The sequence below is a fragment of the Peromyscus californicus genome, unplaced genomic scaffold, assembly GCF_007827085.1.
Source record: "Peromyscus californicus insignis strain IS unplaced genomic scaffold, ASM782708v3 Scaffold_17__1_contigs__length_78620276, whole genome shotgun sequence".
NCBI classification, from domain to species: domain Eukaryota; kingdom Metazoa; phylum Chordata; class Mammalia; order Rodentia; family Cricetidae; genus Peromyscus; species Peromyscus californicus.
This window is the reverse complement of record NW_026294469.1, coordinates 3,688,790-3,703,550: the sequence shown is the minus strand read 5'-3', so window position 1 is coordinate 3,703,550 and position 14,761 is coordinate 3,688,790. Positions and strand designations below refer to the sequence as shown.

At 45.3% G+C, this 14,761-nt stretch overlaps 1 protein-coding gene across 6 annotated transcripts in view; it reads left to right on the top strand.

Moving 5' to 3' along the window:
- The window catches only part of Osbpl1a (oxysterol binding protein like 1A), a 187,004-nt gene that overhangs the window by 152,429 nt on the left and 19,814 nt on the right, over positions 1-14,761 (top strand). For all 6 annotated transcript variants that reach the window (XM_052741550.1, XM_052741551.1, XM_052741548.1 and 3 more), the window contains one exon: positions 4,358-4,433. In XM_052741550.1, the coding sequence (XP_052597510.1) occupies positions 4,358-4,433 (76 nt within the window). The remainder of the gene's footprint in view (positions 1-4,357; positions 4,434-14,761) is intronic.

Sequence of the window (14,761 nt, the reverse complement as noted above, 5' to 3'; positions counted from 1 at the left end):
GGAGAATAGCCTGTCTGTGCTCACTCCTGAGCCATTCTGATTCCTGCCTTGAGCTACCACCACCACCAGTAACACAGGACTCCTCTCTGTTTTCTTGTCTCCTGATAGAAAGTTTAAAGTACACACGCATGTCCTTCTCAGTACAGATACTTTTAACTTAATCTACCTACGTCTGTTTCTTTACTCCCCTCCGTCCCTCGTGGCTTTGGCACTGCAGATGAGCATTTTCTTGAGCAAGTTGTGAGCTGGTTTTTGTTCTCATTGACTTGGGATTCTTGAGCAGTTTGTCTTCCAGCACAATCTTAAGAAGCGACGGCTGGTATGACAGCTGCTGTGCCCAGGTGGCTTTTGGGCTGTTGAATGTGACTCGTGTGGCTGAGGCACGGGACGGGCGAACTCTAGAGGGAAGCAGCCAGCGTCCTCCACTACTCACCCTTGCTTCCTTCTGGCTACATTTCACTTTGGGCTGATAGTTAAGCTGATGTTCTTCTGTGAGTGTAAAATGCACTACATCTTAAAGACAGTGTGTGAATTGTGTGCATTGACACATGTTAAGATGCTAGTGTTTAGCGGCCGCACTTTGTTACAGCGTTAAGTTCCTCACTGCAGTGGCAGAATCCCTGGCAAGAGCTCACAAGGCCACGCCGCTCGCTTCATGCACAGGTGGAGACAGGCTCGCTGCAGCCCCCCCAACACCTGAAGAGCTGTGGGCAGCTGATGGCCACTGAGGGAGAGAGAGTCGGTTCTTTCCAGGGTGACCTTCCTCCCATAGGTCAACCCCATGCTTACACACATGCATGTTTGGGTAGCACTGTCTTTGGATTTGGGATTATTTGGAGGGAGGCATGAAGTTGGGAGGGAGAACATGGTAGGTGTATTCCCAGAGGAGTTGGAGGGTGAATATGATCAAAATACTTTGTATATGTGTATGTCATTCTCAATGAATAAATTTCAAGAAGTTTTAAATAAAACTTGAGGGAAGGTTTATTTGGTTCTTAGTTCCATAGGACCCAGTCTTTGGTCCTTGGTCCTTGGCGCCCTTGATTATGGGTCTTTCCTGGTGGTAGGAGACTTGGGACAGGACTGGGGACCCGATATTGTAGCCTTCAAAAGCATGTCCCGCTGCCTTTTTCCCCCAACAAAGCTCTTCCTCTTCCATTTCCAGAGTAAGCTGCCGGCTGGGAGGCAGGTATTTGACACAAGAGGCCACAGGAGCATTTCATAGTCCTCCTACCCCCACGATGACCAAAATTAGTTTGCCTCTTTCCTTTGGACTTGATCAACCTGGATCTTGCTACATTTGGAGTTCTGCGTACTGTTCTCTCTGTGTTCATCTAGCAGGGACGGCCGCACACCCTTGGCATGACTGACATCGGGCAGGTAGCTCTGTGGGGTCAGTCCTTTCTCTGTAGTCTGTCCAGCAGCACAGCACACCTGGCTCACTTGATGCAGATCAGCTTTCTGTGCTGTGCTGCTGCAGCCTCTGCCAGAAAGCCTTCCTCAGATGGACAGACTGCCTCCCCTTCAGGTCAGCTGCCCCAGCTTCCTCTTGCGCCCGTAGTTCATTCCTGTTGCCTTGGGCACACAGAAAACCAGACACTTTCTGGAAGAGAAGTGTCTGCTGACAGACTTCTACAATCCAGAGTTCATTCAACAGGCACTTGTACTGTGCTAGGCACCGTATTAGATAGCTACCAAAGCAGTGATTAAAACCCAAACTCCTGGGAACTTTCATACTGATTGGGTCACAGTCACGGATAAACAAGGGATCATACAGGTGTCACCTGATCAGTGCCGTGGAGGAGGGTGAAAGAGACAGGTTCAGGGAAGGTGGGCTAGTCGGGGTTTTTATACCAGTCACCCAACGTGCTGTACTTCCAACCTCTGCTGTGATTACTGTCCTAAATTCCTACTTCCCGTGTTCTCCCAGAATACATATTTCCTTTGCTATTGGTCACACGTGTTTTCTAGACAGTTTTCCTGGCCTCTGACAAGTCCTCCTGCATATGGGATGAAGGAGACTGTTGAGAATGGCCCCAGACCTGGGTCCCAGTTTGTGTGGCTCTCGAGCTGTTTGGCCATGTGCCTCCTTGCACAGTCTGCCACTGCACCTGTCATCCTGGCAGCTCTGGCAGCCTCAGGTCATGGTCGACAACTCTGAGGTCACTTTAAACCAAGGCTTCTGCACAGCCATGTATTCCGGTAGGCCAGTATTTCTCTCAGAGTTTCTGACCAGTTCACAGCACAGTATGGGCTGGATAAGGTTTGCACCTGGCTCTACGTGTCCCACGTAAGAAAGCAACAGTCTGTATAATAAGTGTTTACCTTTCAGAATTCCTTCCACCTCTGCTTTCTAGATTTGTTTGGATTAAATATCGTTGCTAATGATTTGGATTCCTCATAAGTGAGTAATTAACACATTTTTGTCAACTAACCACAAAAGGAAAGTAGAGGGTATTCCAAGTGGGACTCCTGGTGGCAAGACTGTGGCACTTTCTAAATGGTTAGTACCAAACTCGAGGTCCTTATCTTGTTTTTAAAAAATGCCTCTGAGAGTCAGGTGGTGGTACACACTACACTACAGAGGCAGAGGCAAAAAGGTGGAGAGTTCGAGGCTAGCCAGGATCTTACACAGAGTTTGAAGCCAGCCTTGGCTACACAGCAAATCTGCCACAAACACATCTCCAAAGCATGTGTGGTCTTTCTTGCCTCTGCTCTTGTCTTTAGTCAGAACAGTGGGACATACCTGTACATTTAATGTAAACACTTGTTGGGGGTGATCCCAGCCCTCCCCCAGTCTATATGAAGCATACCTCAGGATTACAATTGACAAGGCATTACTACACTTCAAATAACCTGTTTCATGGACAGGAGAGGGAAGACGTTGCTTATGTACATGACTAACACTGTATTATGGATTCTTGTGGCAGACAGTGCTAGGGATCTGTGCCCCGGGATGTGTTGTCCATGTCACAGAGATTGGTAGTCTTGGAGAATGGGGGCTGTAGCTTAAATACTGGCTTTGGCCACTGCTCTAGAATATTGGCTGTTCGATGACTGCCCAATGATCAATGTGTGTTCCTGACAAGAAAGAGCTGGAAGAATTTCACCATGAAGGTTTTGAAGTAGTATTTGCTTAAAACTGAAAATCCCATTACAATTCAAATTGATGTAGGAGTTCTTTAGAGCATGATGGTTTTGTTGAATATTTTGTTTTTTGTTGGTAGCTGTGGTTTTCTCTTTAAATTTATTTTCTATGCATGGGTGTTTTGCCTGAATGCATGTCAATGCACCACATGCATGCCTGGTGCCTGCAGAGGCCAGAAGAGGATGTCGGATTCCTTAGAACTGGATGGTTGTGAGCCACCATGTGGGTGCTGGCAATAGAACGCAGGTCCTCTGGACGAGTAGCCAGTGCTCTTTACTGCCGAGCCTTCTCTCCAGCCCCTTGCTTTGTTTTTGGAGACAAAATTACTTCTCTGTTCATTATCCTCTTGCCTCACTGTCTCAATGCTAGGAATATAAGCGTGTGTTACAGTACTTCCTTTGATTATTATAGGTTAAATGTCTCTTAGAAGGCAACTAGGAAACACATGCTATAGAAAGCTGAACTGGCCGACCCTTGACCTCCCCAACCGCAGGACTGCTGTTCTGATCTGAGTGGGTGGGATTGGACCCTGCCTACCAGGCCTGGCTTCTGAATGCCTGAAATCCAAGCTGGAGGCCCTTGCTATGGACAGCACTGTCCATCTTGCTGCTTCCAGAGCTCTGCAGAGGCCTTGAAAATGCTCCTCTGCCAAGGTTTACTTTTTAAAGATCTTCCAGTATATGGGGGTTCTCAGTTTCTTTCCATGTCAGTGCCTTAGGGGAGTTGGTATGTGTAATACAGGGCCTCGGCTTCCCTTCCATTTTGATCATTTGTTTGCGTTTTCCCAGTAGTTTTCGGAGATCTAGTTGGGCATGTTGTGTCCAGCAGTTAGAGCATGGTGGTTTGTTAGGTCGCAGTGTGGGGGTGCGGTTTGAGTCAGGCAACAGAAGTAGATATGCCAGCACACAAAAGGACATGTGGGGGTTCTTTAGAGGTGAGGTGATCTGGCCTTGTCCCGGGGACCAGGAGATGAGGGAATGACATTCACTGCGGTGGGTGCTGAAAACGAAGGGCCTGTTTATCTGCACACAACTTACCAGGGGTCAAGACAGCAGTGAGTGGGTGTGACCCTGCTGTGCCCTGTTTGTGACAATGCACATTTTTGCAATGTTTCTGTATGTGAGTGCCTATGCTCAGGTCAGTGACAACATCTTTTTCTTTCCAATGTTACTGGCATTAAAATGAACCACTTTTTAAATTTTTTTCCAGAACAAGCCTGCCTTCGCCCATGTTCTCCAGAAACGACTTCAGCATCTGGAGCATCCTCAGAAAATGCATTGGGATGGTGAGTCAGCTTCTGTTTCCTCATGGCATTGAGCAGCTGCCTGTTTGATTGCATATCCTTAGGAAGGGGTCTGGAAAAAATAACATGGAAGTGTGGCCTAACAGTTCTCAAAATACCCATGAGAGTAAGAAATTCAGCCTTCCATTAGGTTTTTCTGGAAGAATCTGGATCTCTTTTCTGTACTACATAAAGTGGCTTTAATGTAACTTTCATAGGAAAACAAGGACATGCTTTTCTTTTGCAACACACCGAATTTGTATTTCCTCATATGTCCCCTCAGAGTTTCTCTCCAAGAACAGGTCCGCTGTGTAGACTCTTACTTTGTGCTTCTGGCAGAACCAGCTTCCGTGCTCTGGCTCTGCGAGTGTGCTGTAGTACATAATGTGGATCCTGCTTCTGCTGCGTTGACGGGGTGTGGAGGTGGGAGGGGGTCTAATCTGGGAGAGGGGGAACAATGGCAACTTTCCTCTTACCGGTCACTTCTGCCACCTGATGCTAGCCTAGAAGTCTCTTCCTAGTGTGAACTTTGACCAACAAGAATGATAATTGAATAACATGGATCCCAGGGTGCCCAGGACTCAGCCTGAGTAGATGCTGCATTTAGTGTGTTCAGCCGCTCTGCCCACCCTTCAGTTCTCCTGGTGTTCCTTTGCTCTGAGGTTGGGTACTAACTTCCTCAGTGCCACTTCCAAGGAGCTCATCCCAGAAACATCCATTTTAAACCAGTCTTCTGAATCCTTGCAGAGAATGACTCGGCTAAGCTTTGGGAAGCCCTGACACTCCTTACTGGGAGACTGGACAGGATGCTATGCTTTTCTGGGCCGAGCTGCCTCCTGCTTCAGATCTGGACACTAGCTCACACTTCAGAGATGTGTGCAAAGATAAGTAGTTCATATAAAATGTCTAGATATCTGCTAGGTTAGCATGGTGCTCACTGCATAATTGTCCTCACATCAGCAGTAATACCAGCAGAGTATGGGCTTCAAATCTCCTTCGGTCATATTAGGATTCAGGACAGCAAACATTGTATGGCAAGTTTGTACTTAAGTAAGATGATGGTTATAACACCCTCCAAGCTGTGGTCTACTACAAGTCACTTGTTACTGCCTTTAATACTCTCTTTATAACTGAGAGTTGAAGACAAAAACTTGTTTTCTGTGGAGTCATTATTTTTCAGACCTTCAATAGATGTGTTTATCTTTGTCATCTAACATGTAGCTGTGAATGTATGCATGCTCCAAAAATGAAAAACAATTTCACAAGAGAATGATTATCATTACCACAATAATTTTCTTATATTAAAGCAATACTGATTTCAGTTCATTACATTGATTTCATAACTTGTTAATAAACCAAAGCTCTATGCTCCTGTAGAATCGATGCCTCATCTGCCTTAAGACTGAGGGAAAGGAGTTTGTATGAACACAGTCATGTGTAGTTGGTCTTCCTGAACATTATGGGAAATACAGCTTTTTGTATGTCTCTTGGATAAGCCTGTCTCCTGTCTCAGCAGATGTCAGGTGCCATGGTAGTGTCATTGTGTAGTAAATGTTTGCAGAGGTAACCAATATGACTCTTTAGCAAGTTCCTAAATTAGGAGATGGTGTCACGTTGGCCCAAGCCTGTCTTCATTCTCTCAAGAACATGGCTATGCTTTTATTTTTAGGTACAGAACTATGTGTGCAAATAACACTTTGATGCATCATAAATAAAATGAAACAAATACAGACAGCTTTGTGGCTTGGTAGAGCTCCATAGAGTGTTTTGAAACCTGTCTGTAGACCTGACTGATTGAAGTATGAACAGAGAGCTGCAAAGAAATGATGTCTTTGCAGGTGACCCTGCTGGTGTTGTAGATTTATCAGTGTGAGTTTAAGGGACATCACTGACATCTGGACTGTTCTTTCAGTTCTGACTATGAAAGGATTGCCTCTCCTCGGCAGCAGGAAGAGTCAGAAGGTGTAAGTGCTGGGCATCCCCAGAGGTGGAAATAAAGATATCCTGGCAATGATATCACTATAGTAAAATTAGTGTTTTTTGTGTGACTCACTCTAATATATTTCTTGTTTCACCCTGCCCCCCCCAAAATAAGTCAAGACTTAGAAAATAGTAGCATTGGTATGTTTTGATACCCTCAAAGAATTTAAAAAAAAAGCCTTTACTTCATGATTCTGTTACAGTATCAGAGTTTGAAAACCCTCATGCATGCCTTCAGATATCATAGTTCTTCTCTGAGCATTGTGTGGTCTCTTAATTTGGTAGTAAGGTTTTGGTTGGGTGGGTGGGTGGTTTAGTAGGATCTTGGTATGTAACCTACTGGCTTTGAACTCTGAATCCTCCTGCCTCAGCCTCCCAAGTACTGGGATTACAAACATTCACCACCGTGCTTGAATTAGAAGTTTTAAAAATAGCAGAGAAAATGTGACTCTGAATCCTGTCTGACCTATTTACACTGTCTGTGAGCACTGGGTCAGACTAACAGTGTGTGAGTGCCCCTGGCCTCAGATGCTCACAGCTGAACACTGATCTGAATTCTGTCCTAGGTAACGGCATGCTGATACAGTGAGATGTGGTGTAATTAGAAATATGACTTCTAGAACTCACAGGAGGCAGAGGTAGACAGACTTCTGTGAGTTGGAGTCCAGCCTGGTCTAAATAGTGAGTTCCAGGACAGCCAGGGCTACGCAGTGAGACCCTGTCTCAAAAAATAAAATAAGACTCACAGGAGAAATGTGTCTGCTAGGGACGGTGGGGGTCTAATTTTGTGACCAGTAAGGAAGGTCCCTGTGTTCTCAGTTCAGTTCCCCTGTAGCTAGCTAGGCAATCTAACTCTGCAGCAGAGCTCACTCTCTCTTCCCCGCTCTGCCCCGAGTACACCATGTTTTCTTTGCTTCTAAAATATATAGAATCTCACATTTCCCACACCTGTGGAGCCCTTCTTTCCCATTCTGTCTCAGACAGGCTTTTGTTACCAAATATCAGATTACATTCCATGAAATAAACACTTTATATAACTAGAATCCGATATAAATCTCTTTGTGATTAAGGCTTTCATTAAGCATGGCCCAGCTTCCCGGCACTCCTGTGGCCCTGGCTCTCAGAAGCCTTTACTCTGTTGTCTTTTCTCAAAGGTTTCCGCAAGCCTGTCCCCTTCTCCTGTCCCTGTTGCCGGGGCCTTGTCAGGAGGTCCATGTACAGACTCAGCTTGGGAGTTCCTGCTGGCCGCCCACACAAACCAGCACGCGGAGCTGGCCGAGGCCCCTTGCACTGGGGATGGGCCTCCCTAACCTTGTACACATCCGTTCCTCTCGCTCGCAGTGCTGGGGCCTTAGTGCTTAGTTACTGTAGGAGATGACAACGGTCTGGTTTATGAGTGCTGACTTTTCAATTTTTTTTTTTTAATTTTTTTTTTAAAGATTTTATTATTTATTTATGTGAGTGCATGTATCTGCATGTACAACTTTATACCAGAAGAGGGCGCCAGATCTCATTACAGATGGTTGTGAGCCACCATATGGTTGCTGGGAGTTGAACTCGGGACCTCCTGAAGAGCAGGCAGTGCTCTTAACCGCTGAGCCATCTCTCCAGCCCTTTTCAAATTTTTTTATTGAATTTTTACACTTATTTTACATACTGACCACAGTTTCCCCTCCCTCCTCTCCTCCCGTTCTCCGCCCCCCCCCCACCCCCACCCCATCCCTGCCCCATCCACTCCTCCTCCATCTCTGATGAATGCTGACTTTTCAAAATGAAAGTTCTGTAACCCTCTGGAAGGCTCTGTTGAATCCACTGCCACAGAGATGTGCTTGCGGTCATCATTTGTTGGTTAAGTACATAATCAAGGTGCTTTTGAATAGTTCAGAAGCATAAAATTCCATTTCCCCTTATACTTGGTATTTCTAGTCTTTATTTCCCACAGAAATTAATTGAATTGCATTGAACTAAGTTTTATCTCTGAAAGTATGTTACTAGTTACTTTTATTTTACTGCCACAAAATGTGTCTAAAGTGAATGTTAACGTGACTGTAAAACTTTAATGCCAAAAGTTTCTTTGTGCCCTTATTATAAATAGTGTATCAGTGACAACAGTATGGGTGTGGCATTTCTAAAATACTGACATAAAATGTAGAACGTTGTTTGTGTCTGAGGAGATGACCTTGCTGCAGTTAGATGGTGAGTCGCCATCCATACAAAAACAAGAGGGAATTTTGAGGACAGTTATGTTACTTTCATAGACGCAAGATGAAGAACCCTTTGCACATTAATGGACAGATGGGAGTGGGAGCTGGTGGGACTTTCAGTATCTAGGATTGTCTTTCAGTTCTTTGTCCTTCTCAGCTGTGTGCCAAAAATTAGAGTGCGTTATCAAAAATAATCTGTTAGGATCTGTAAGCTGACAAATCAAGTAGGACTTTATTGTTTTTAAAAACAGAACTTTGGGAAACTTAGAGAGGCTTTGGCTCCCTTTTGCGGTGGCTGTAGGCCTCGTGGTCTGGAGGAACTGTTACGAGAGGCTTTCGTGGGGCTCACACATCTGCACTCTGCACTCACTCAGTTCTTTGACCCAGTAGTACCCAGCCCTTTAGAAGAGATTCAGAAAACTTCCCTCTTCCAAGAATACTTTTGCCAGATAGCATTTTTGGATAAAATGCTTTTATGTGACCTTGGGCCCTGAAATATGTGTAAGTTACCTGATAGAAACATGAGGCAGAAAAGATGCATTTGCCTTCCTATTTGTGGGCTGTAGTCAAAGGCTGGCTGGACCCATGAGATAAGGCAGAGTATCCTTGTGGTTGGAGGGAGTGGCAGAGGAGGTTGCTTACCCAGGGCCGTCAGAAAACAGAGAGATGGGAAGGAGCCAGGCACAAGACACCCTTCAAATGACACTCTCCAGTGACCTGCTTCCTTCACCCAGGCGTCGTATCCACCACCTCTCAAATGCTGCCACCAGGGTTGGAATCAGTCAGTGAGGTCAGAATTTTTATGTCCCAGTCACCTCTGGCTGATTGTAGTCACTTGCCAGAGATCAAGCCTTCAACACAGACCCATAACTAACTACTTCCCTCAAAACTACGTGTTCACCTCACAGGTAGAGAGCTAGGGAAAGGTGGGAGCTTTGCCACATCTGCTGTTACTAATACTGACTCCAGAACAAAAGCTCAGAGTAGTGAAACACAACTTGACACCACCACCATCTTCAGAGTAGCATGATCCCAAATCAGGGTATCGCCAACAAGAACTGCCAGAAGTCACTCTGGTGGTGACAGTTCCTTAACTGAGGGGGTGTGGAGTGCAGTGGATGATGGTGATGAAGGGTGTGGAGTGCAGTGGATGATGGTGATGAAGGGTGTGGAGTGCAGTGGATGATGGTGATGAAGGGTGTGGAGTGCAGTGGATGATGGTGATGAAGGGTGTGGAGTGCAGTGGATGATGGTGATGAAGGGTGTGGAGTGCAGTGGATGATGGTGATGAAGGGTGTGGAGTGCAGTGGATGATGGTGATGAGGTTGAATGATGCTCCTTGAATTGAAACTCTGAGGACTTTCACACTTACAGGCAAAAAAAAAAAAAAAAAAAACCCAAAAAAACAAAAACAAAACCTTTACAGTAATTAAGGATAGAAGGGTATTCACAGTAATTCAGGGTAGAAGAAGTGTGTCTCTTGTATTTTTACTTTTTAAGGGATAATCACAGCAGGGGAACTTAGCCCTGGTGCTGCCCCGGACTTCCAGAGCTGAGGAGAGTGCGAAGGAATGGAGGATGGAAACAAATACTGTGTGGAAACTGGTGGGCTAACACTTCCCATTTTCTCCTAACACTTGCCAGCCAGCTCACAGCACTCTCGGCTCAGATACCATGGGCAGTCACTTCATTTCCGTTCTGTTTCCCTCTAGCTTTTCGCGCATTTCCTCCACTACCCCCATTGTCCTGTTGACAGTATTAAGGAGCCCCTTGCAGCTGGTTTAACACAGACACCTGGTGCTTTTCCTGCCTTGCTGTCTCTGTGTTTGGGTGCGTTTCTTCTGTGTGCCACTGACATGTGAGGATTCTGTGAGGATCGGGCTCGGCGGCTAGAGCTGCCACCAAATAGCAGTCTGTCTGCAGAGTGCCATGCAGTGTTCTAGCACTGCTCCTCGGGTGCTGCGGATCGTGTTCTTATGGTAAGAACTCTCACCTGATGACACACTGCTAGACCCATGAAGCACTTCTCACAGCAGTGAGGACTGACTGATGGCACCAGATCAGAACATGCAGTTCCCTCCAAGGCCTTCCATGTGAGGAGTATGTATGTCATTACCACCACCCTTGTAGCTGTGGGAAGCAAAGGTAGCGTGGAAGAAGGCCCCAGGGCCAGCTTCATCTTGTGTCTTTCCTCCTCCTAAGAACAGCCCACACTGCTGCCAGCCCTTGACTATTCATGGAGAACCCAGAAGCCCATGGAGTGTTCAGGTCATACCATGGCTCATGAGTGGTTGCCTGAGTGACAGATAGACTCACCCCAACACCCATGTTTTCTCTTAATAACCCACATCTTAGCTGTTTGCACATTTAGATATTAAGATGGTAGACTTCATGTTCAGAAAGTATTTTTCATTTCAGCCAGTCTCAAACTTGGCCTTGCTGTGGGTGGTTTGTTCAGTGCTGGAACGAGGAGATGGCCCTCCTTCTCTGTCTCTCTTTACACTTTTTCCACTGCTGAGCAATTCCAATTAGGAGTTCCTTCAATTGCATCGTTGCTACTAATTTGCATGGATAAATTTAAACTTTGTTTTATCCAGGTCACAAGGTAGAATTGCCTGGAATAAATATTTAATTTTTCCAGCTGACTGCAGCTCAGCGATAAAAGTGTTCCAGCTAATGTTTCTTCCTGAAGCTTGAACTTTGGAATACGTGTTTTCCCATTACTGGGGCATACACACATGCTCATTTTTTTATACAATAGCTAAGGGATGCCACCTTCAGGTCTGCTGGATTAAAAGGAGCAACAGTGTATTTCAGTTACCAAGGACTAGAAGGGACAGAGGGGAAATGTATATTTTGTCACTGTTTTTTATTATCTGCTTTGGGTACTGTACGTTTTAGAAACCAAAGCAACTATAAGATTGTTTTTAATTAATTACAGACAATGGAGGAAGAAAAGCAGCCTGTTGGCATGCTCTAAAATAGACTGCTGTGTACTCTTGAGAGGTCAGGGATGTTTTCAGGGCCATCTGGACTGTGTGCATGCATTCCCCTGTGTGTTTTCTCTCTGTCTCTGTCTCTGTCTCTATCTCTGTGTGTGCTTGTATCTATCATCTGTGTGTGTGTGTGTGTGTGTGTGTGTGTGTGTGTTTGGCTTTTTGAGACAGGGTCTCACTTTGTATCCCTGGACCAGGCTGCCCTTCAACTCCCAGAGATCCACCTGCCTCTGCCTCCCAAGTGCTGGGGGTAAAGGCTTGCACCATCACATGCAGCTCCTTCTTAATCTTGTATTTGGCCAAGATGATTGGCTTTCCATTTTCTTGGATGTTTACATTCTGAGTTCCTGTAATAAAGATGTGTTTAAATTACTCTATATTGCAAATTTTTTCAAAGAACTTTTAAGAATTTCGGGAGATTTTAGTACTAGAACACAATCTGTCCATTAATCTAGAGGTAAACTCATGTGCCTGTGAGTTCACACCCCACTCTTGAAGCAAGTCAAGCGTTGGCAGCCCGTGTGGAACAGCCCCTGGTTAGTGGCCACACCTGGTCCTTCTGCGGCTTTGCCTTTGCCTGTAGAGACCCATGAGGAAACAGCAGCACACACATCATTAGAGTTGATGTCACCAAGCCAGGATTCCTCGTAATAACAAGCCAGCCCATGGGGAAGCACTAACACACACACACACACACACACACACGCACACACACACACACACACACACACACACACACACGCCCCAGCCCAGTACATATCTTTATGCAGTGAAGATTCCTAGTCTAGTGTTTTTCCAATGGGGGGATCTAGAGTTGAATTTACAGATAAAGCTATTCTTTGTTGTTTTGATAAATAAATCTTTTAAATTCTTTTAAGATAAATCTGTTTTTCACAAAACAGCAAGCGAGCTGACCTGGAAATAGCCCGACCTTATTGAATTCTCCCCAATGGTCCTGAGGCACTGCTGTGTTAGGAGTGGTTCGCCCTGCACCCTTGCTGTGTGGATCCGCCCAGCTGACTTGGAAGCCTTCCCTCCCTCTGAGGCTTTTTAGGTTTCTACCTGTGAGCTGTGCTGCTGTCCAGGCAGCTGGCTCCCGGCACCCTGCATAAATCCCCGGAGAGTCTGAGAGCTGGTGTGCATTGCTAGTGATGGTGCTATTCCGTTTAACCATTTGTGGCTCACCTGGTATGTCTGGCCCAGTTGTGAGTAGTTTAGATGAATTAGTTCATGTAATATTTTCAAACCCTGTGAGGAGTGCAGTGACTCTCCTCCCACTTTGGGATGAAAAGTCAGCCTTGTTCGTGCTACAGAAGGAAAAGTTCAGGCCTGTGATCTAAATGGGGGATTTTTTTTTTCTTGGGACTAATTTTTCCCGTTGTTTTTCAATCACAGGAATATAGTTATAATAATAGATATAATGTGAAGTTTGCCACCTTATTTGTCTCTATGAGTGTGCCTGTGCGTGCATGCATGCGTGTGTGTTGGGAGGGGTGCATCTGTGAACATGTGCAGAGGCCAGACAGAGCATCTAGTATTCTTCTCTTAACACCTAGCTCTTAATCCTGGGGAAGAATCTCATGGCCTGAAGTCAGAGCTCAGGTTTTTCTTGGCTAGATGGAAACCAGCCAGCTCTCGTGACCCTCCAGTGTTTGTGCCTGTGGTGTTACAGGCATTTTCTAGGACACCAACTTGATGCCTGTGTGCTGGGGTCTGAACTCTTGTCCTTCTGGTTGCAGAGAAGAATTACTGTGCCAAGCCAGCTCATCTTACCATCTCTTTCTAAGTTTTCTCCAAAGATTTTGTTTGCTGTTTATTTGTATGTGTATGCACATATATGCATTTGTGGGACTCCACTTGGTTTTTGTTTATGTATGTGTTTATGTATATGTGTGTATGCACACATGTGCATTTGTGGGACTCTGTTGTTTATCTGTGTGTGTGTACACGTGCATTTGTGGGACTCTGTTTATCTGTGTGTGTGCACATGTGCATTTGTGGGACTCTGTTGTTTATCTGTGTGTGTGCACATGTGCATTTGTGGGACTCTGCTTGTTTTAGGGTGTTGGGGTCTGAACTGCAGTCCTCACAATTAAACAACACGTCCATAACCACCCGGTCATCTCCCGGCTCGACCTTGACCCTCTTTAAGTGGCATTGAGGACAGACACGCTGCTGTGCTCTCTTCACCACCACCATCACAGAACTCTTCCTGCAAAACCATTCAAACCAGCCCCACTCCACCTGTTCAGAGCCCATTCTTCCACACCGCCTCGGTCCCTGAATGGAGGAGTGGGCTGCCCGAGGGCGATTGCTGCTCTCTCTTCTCCACATTGTCACTGGCATAAATGCCGTGAGCATTGTCAGGCAGACCAGCCTCTGGGGTATGATGTCATTAGCTTCTGTCCCCTTCCCTTTGGACTTGTTAGGTATATAGTTTTTATTTTTTGAAATTAAAATATAATTATATAATTTCCCCTTCCCTTTCCTGCAGCCCCTCCCATGCACCCCCCACCCCTTGTTCTCTCTCAAATTCATGGTCTCTGTTTACAACGTCTCTTGTTTTACTCCTGATGAGAAGAGCAATATGTATTCATTTTAGGAAACGTGAGCACTAAGCAAGCAGTAAATACCAGCTTTTACAGTTTAGCAGAAACGTGTACAGTGTCTCTGCTTTCTGCAAAGTTGTGTGGAAGCAAGGTTGTGTCAAAGGTTATACACAAAGACAGTAATGTGTGCTAACATTCCATGAATAAAATAAATAAATAAACAAATGTAGCCTACTACCACAGAGAAAGCTTGAGTGGGGAAAAAATATTCTTGGGGCTGGAGAGGTGGCTCAGCAGTTGAGAGGGAGCACTGGCTGCTCTTGCAAAGGACCTGAGTTTGGTTCCCAGTACCCTCATGGTGGCTCCAGTTCAAGAGGATCTGATGTCCTCATCTGGCTCTCTGGGCCCCAGGAATGCATGTGGTACACATACATGCATGCAGACAAAGCAATACATGTACATATAAGAAAAGGCATACTTAAAATATACCATTAGCACTTATATTCATTAGGTTTGTTTCATAATTTTATATGTGATCTTATATGTTCTGTTTTTATTAATATTTATTTTCACTTAATTATATTCAGTATAGAATAACTGTT